Source organism: Bombus impatiens, unplaced genomic scaffold, assembly GCF_000188095.3.
Source record: "Bombus impatiens unplaced genomic scaffold, BIMP_2.2 scf_0074, whole genome shotgun sequence".
Taxonomy (NCBI): domain Eukaryota; kingdom Metazoa; phylum Arthropoda; class Insecta; order Hymenoptera; family Apidae; genus Bombus; species Bombus impatiens.
The window spans coordinates 31,828-37,944 of record NT_176493.1 but is presented as its reverse complement, the minus strand read 5'-3'; the positions used below and the strand labels follow the sequence as shown (position 1 = coordinate 37,944).

Sequence of the window (6,117 nt, the reverse complement as noted above, 5' to 3'; positions counted from 1 at the left end):
GATATGGAGATTGGCCAATTAGCAGCAACGTCAATTTCCCTCACTTTCCGAACGTAGGATGTCCCCGACGAATCCGATGATCTCGTGTCCTTAGACACACCCCGTTATCTCGTGCCCTTAGACACACCCCGTCATAGTTTTCCTCTGGGGTGTCACCGGGACGGAAAGTCATTCTCTCTTGCGGTCTCATTGACAAAAAAAAAAGAGATTAACGCCAGCGACCATTAACACAGAATCCGACTTAGATCTTTGCGAGTGCGTACGGCTACCGTCCCGTTGTCCGCGGATTCGTTATTGAAACTAGGATCATTGTTATTGGTTTCTCGAGTATCTAATTACCACGGTTACTTGTCCAGTTCTATGTTAATCGTATTTGCACTAGCCAATGTCTTCTCTATTGCATAACGACGACGTGTAATCCAAACGAAGATTCGTTTCACGCCCCTAACACTAATTCTAATGTAAACCCGACACGTATTTATAAGCATTTCTACAATTTTACATTCCCATAATACATTTACATAAATGTTCAAAAGTCTGTCGTCATAACAATTAACGGTTGAAGCTACATTTATTCTATATATATTAATAACAAACAAAATCGCAGTATGATGCATCGTATAATATCAGTAATTTCTCTTTAGTTACACAGCTATCGATTTTTTTCGATCATTTCGAATAAAGAGTTAATGGACTTTTCTGTAATGATCATACTTGTCAGAATCTGATCTCGATATTTATTTTGACAGATCTGGGATGACGAACTTGCTCATATCGCGAGACGATGGGTAGTACAGTGCAACCTTCTCGAGAAAGATCAGTGCAGAGACGTTGGCAAGTAACTCCTACAGATATATTCCATTTTTCATTCCCTTTAGTCTTCCCTATCATTTTTCAATATCCACCGGTATACGTTCGAACGCGAAATTGTTCCGGCTGCAACCAGATCGATGTCAGTGCGTTTCTTCTTTTTACTTCAATTTTTCTTCTTCTTACTTACGAATCTCCCCTACCATACTGTTTTTTTTTCGTCCCGTGTAGTTTGTTTCGACTTCATTTCAATTTTCAACAGCAAGGCGCAAAAAGCGATAGTGGTTCTTATAAAAGAAAAATTCCATTTCGTTTATTGCCTGTCTTTGATGGGTGCACTTGATTGCTCGTTTGATTTTGTCGAGAAACAATCGACGAGCTGTAGATGCCTTCGAAATATTTGTCTGAGCTTTGATAATATATGTAGCGGCACATGAGTCAGAAGATAATTCAAATCATGTTGTTGTTTTGCCTCGAAGTATCAAGATCGTTAGGATACACGTAATGTAAGAATAAATAAACTCCGGGCAAAACAATGTCTTCGCTCCGTGCAACCGTCAAACAAAGACGAATTCGAATTTTCCGACTCTCCCCCGACCAGTATAAATAAACGGACGCGATCGTGAGCGAAGCAGTTATACGAGCTATACGAGTTATCGATTAATGTCTACGAGTTATCTGCGAGCGATTATACATTGTCTTTGCGAATACGTTTGTATGAGCGACTTTGGACATTGTCTATATTTATTTATAATTTATTTAATTTATTTCAAATATATTTGACGGGTTGCAACAGCAAGTTCTCGTTACCTATTTATTAATCCTCTACAATTCCTCTACATATACATCATCGATTAAAAGCTTGGAATCATTTGTTCGGTTGCTGTAACATAAATTTGCAATTTTTTTTATTCATTTCGGAAATAGTTATATAATTTAAGAAAATAATATTACATAGACTAATTTAATTCGACAAAGCATCTTATTCTCCTTTGGTATATTTTTAAGGACAAAAAATGTATTTTAAAGTGGCTTAAAATTATTAACTTTATTTAATTAATTCTTATACTTATTTCAGTATACAGAATTTTCAAGCGTTTAACTGGTAATGCATGGAAACAATTCCTTTATTTTACGTATTGTTTTATATCGTTCGGTATATAATTGAAACAGATTCTCTTATTTACGCTCACCACGGAAAATATAAAATTACCTACAAAAGAAAACCGATTGAAACATGTAAAAAACTAATTATGCGTAGATATATCCTGTTAGAAAAAGCATGAGTTTGTAGAATTCCTTTTGTCCGAAAATGTTTCTAATACGTTAATGAAATTAAAAAGAAGAAGGAGGAAACCCGCTTGAAAAGATTATTTAGTTCTGTTCCGCGTAAATATTTCAGCAGTTAAAACGATAAAAATATAGCTAATTTAAAACATCGGCTTTTCATTATCAGACCAGACTCGTTGATTCAACCAATTTAAAGCAAAGTACGCAAAACGTAAAATAAACACAATAATATCAGAGTAACATCAACTTGAAATAAAACAAAGTAAAGTGAAATATGAAAGCGAATATTGCATATATAAATAAACAATTATGGTACGAAAAGAATACTAAACGTAAGAAATTAAACGGATCGCTTTATTAAACAAAAAATAAAAAAAAAAAAAGAAAGAAAAGGAAAAGATATCAAAGGTATACAAAATAAAAGATATACAAGATATTATTAAAAGATAAATATGTATTAGAGCAATAAAATAATTAAGAAAATATTGTATTACATAATACAACAGTAAAATAATAATGCAACAAGAAAAATATACATATGAAGGGCCCAGTCAAATGGCAATGTTCCATTCTTTTTTATACTGAATATGTAGTTGTTTTGTATATTTGAGCCTTTATAAGTACAGTAGAACCTCCATTATTCGAACATCGATTATTCGAACATCGATTATTCGAACGTCCGATTATCTGAACATTGCATCGGTAAACATTGTATACATATTTTTGTCGATGAGAAACAAGCTAGTATATTGTCTGTATTGCCGATATATTGTCAGTTGATTTTTATATTGCACGCTAATATACCGTAACAAAACGTAAGCGTACCGTTTTCACTTCAGGGGAGACGTCAAATAGTGACTCGATTAGGCAGTGGTGAAACACTAAGTGAAATGGCAGTGGTTTGCGGAATTAGTAAATTAACAATTTGTGACATTAAAAGATCAAAGTGTGAAATCTTGAAGAAGACGACATTTCTACAAATGATACTCCTGTGAAACTATTAACTTTAAAAAAAGATATGAGATTTTGCAGCTCACAAGGATTGGGAAAACAATGATGAATAAAACTTACGTATATAATTCTTGTAATATGTAACAAATTATAATTTTTCACGTAGAATGTAGTTAAATACGAGTCGTTCGATTATATGAAAAATTCAATTATCCGATCATCCTGAACGAAGTTAGTTTGGATAATCGAGCTTCTACTGTATCTGTAATAACGTTTGACAATGAAAGAATAACATTCGATAGCGAAAACTTAAACATCGCACACAATCTTTCCAAATTAAAGATTTTATCAGTTTTTTCTGATTTTTTCGTATAATAGAAAAATATTCAAGTGTAACCCTCGATATATCACGGCACGTGACATTCAAACCCCCTGGTGCGTTCTGGATTGCGTAACGCGAGTTTATAATTGAGATCTTGCGAACTATCAACAGGATTCCAGCGAATAAGCCGGTAGAGTTACCTCCGGATGAAAAAATCCGAAAGATTGAAATCCGAGAAGCATATGGGTCATGCAGTTGGCTCTCTTTTATCAATTCAATGACCAGAATACCTTTTATTAAAACAGTCTCGGGTATGAGACTGAAAACCGGAGGTCAGTCATACGTGAACCAGATCTAACGAATTTTTAAAGTAAGGTAGTTTATTTGTGGCAGCGATTCTGCCCGCAAGAAATATATAACAATTATATATTCTATATTATATTTACGCCGCATATATTTTTAATCACTGTTTATAATATCGATTATTGATATTATGTTAATACTATTTATTAATAACAAAATTAATATTTATCAGCATGAATGTTATTATTAATTGATTAGTAGAGTCATAGTACCCGTAATTTAGTTCATATAATATTTAACACACTAATACATAATCCGATATTTAAGTATGTTTGTCGCATTAATTTATGAAGCTATTCATGTGGTCTCACAAATTCCCAGGATTGCAAGTCTGTTGCTAACAACAAATTTCAACACAGCTTCCTTTAACAAACGTTATTCGATTATTTTGGCATTTTAATGCATAAATCTGAAGTATTTACATTTGCTGGTAACAAATGAATTCTTTTAGCGCAACAATATTTCCAACAGATGAAAAACATTGAATAAGATCGAAGTTACCGATGTTACTGGTATCATTAAATATTCCATTGCTGAATCCACGATCGTCGCGTTCAACTTTAAATTAACTTGGATTCAGGGAAATAAAATTTCCACCGATCGAAGTATGCATACGTTTAATACTTACACGTGCATTTAAAATTTGAATACAAAAAATAGGGCTCTACTGGAATTTTATCAATAAAGCAGAAATTTCCCTCTATTTTCACTGAATGAATTTATACTTGTTCGGAAAAATATCGACGAACAACATAGTTTTAGCAAAACATATACAATATGCACGCATGACGAAGGGGAAAAGCAAAAAAAGACGAATCAAATGGATCTACCCGACTAAGGAATTTAATTGATTCAGTTGTGACCACGTTTCTATTTCATTATGTTAAGATAACAAAATTAAAATTAACTCGAACATAATACTCTAACGTTGTTTTTACACTGAAAACAAAATCCAACTTCGAAAATCTACTTTCATAATTCAGAAATCCCGCTCTGTCAAATACCTTGGTCTTCTCTTGGACAACAAACTAAACCGAAAAATATATATTCAAGAGAAAATCAAATAAAAACTGGCAGGAAAACTATAAACTGGCTCATGACCAGCAATTCCAAACTGAATACAAACAGTAAACTATAAATTTACAAATTACCGATCCCATGTGGTCATATTGAATTCAAATTTGAGGCATGGCTGCCAAATTCCGTATTAAAGAAAAAAAAAAAAAAATAGAAAATCTAAAATCGGTTCTACTAAGAACTACGTTAAATGTACCGTGGTATATATGAGACGATGACATAAGGAAGATACTAAAAATCCTAACAGTGGAATAGGAAATTAGAAGATATTCGGAATCACATGAACACAGATTAAACAGGCTACAAAAATCAATTTGACAAAAGTTGTTATTCAGGTTTCTAAGAAACTTCAAAGGAAACACCGTTTACATCTATTTACACCTAATGATTAATAATTGATAATCGATACCGATACAACATTAACTTTCACTCTGACGATTAGTATTATAACGATAAGTACCACCATAGAATAAATGCAAGTAATTACAAGCATACAATTAGAAACGTTTGAATAAAGGAACATCCGAAGAAAAAGAATTTCATTATGTCATTTCATCGATTTGAACAATTTGTTGTTAACGAGCCATGTCTCGGTACAGTGTTAATAACATTTCGAAATGTTTCGTATAACTGCGTATACATAAAATGTTTCTAGGAGTGTCAGAATACTTTCGTGAGCCACTTCGTATCATTCAATCATTTAGAACCTAAAATTACAGGTGATAACAATCCGAGTGTCTATCTTTTGTAGAACGATTCGGAGTGTGGCAGAACGTGCACGTACTCGACATGTACAGCGTAGGAAACACGACGTCCACCGCGAGGATTCGCTTTCATATTCAATCATGGTACGACGAAGTAGAAGACTTCGATTCTGCGGAATTCGGGTAAGCTCTTTGCGCGCGCTTTCGTACGGATTTTAAGTCAGCGTCATTTTTCTTCTTCTTTCTTTTCTTTTCTTTTTTCTTTCCTTTTCTTTTTTTTTGTTTTTTAAGTTCTCTTTTTCAATCTACCCTTTTGCACGAGCGTGCGAGGATGAACTTCAGCAGAGAGATCCAGTGTGAAAGGCGTTATTCGAAAAGAATAAAAGTGAGCGCGTAGCCGTGCTCCGCACCGATTCTGTGTATCGTGTTAAATTGAATTTCATTTGTATGGTAGTCTTTCAGTTTTTTGAGATTGGGAGGATTGTTGTATAGTTCAGGTTGCTGAGTTTAATTGTTCTATTGTGGCTGGTTTAACAAGACACAGTAATTGAATCGGTGAGATCGGGAACAAACAAGTTTTTTTGGTGGGGACGGGGGGGG

The 6,117-nt window shown here is 33.7% G+C and overlaps 1 protein-coding gene across 1 annotated transcript in view; it reads left to right on the top strand.

Annotated features, from left to right (window-relative positions):
• Positions 1 to 1,213, top strand: part of LOC100747274 (venom allergen 5-like) — a 13,719-nt gene extending 12,506 nt beyond the window's left edge. Inside the window, exon 3 of the mRNA XM_024372463.2 lies at positions 750 to 1,213. Coding sequence (XP_024228231.1) covers positions 750 to 842 — 93 coding nt within the window. The 3' untranslated portion in view covers positions 843 to 1,213. The remainder of the gene's footprint in view (positions 1 to 749) is intronic.
• Positions 1,214 to 6,117: the final 4,904 nt, after the last annotated feature.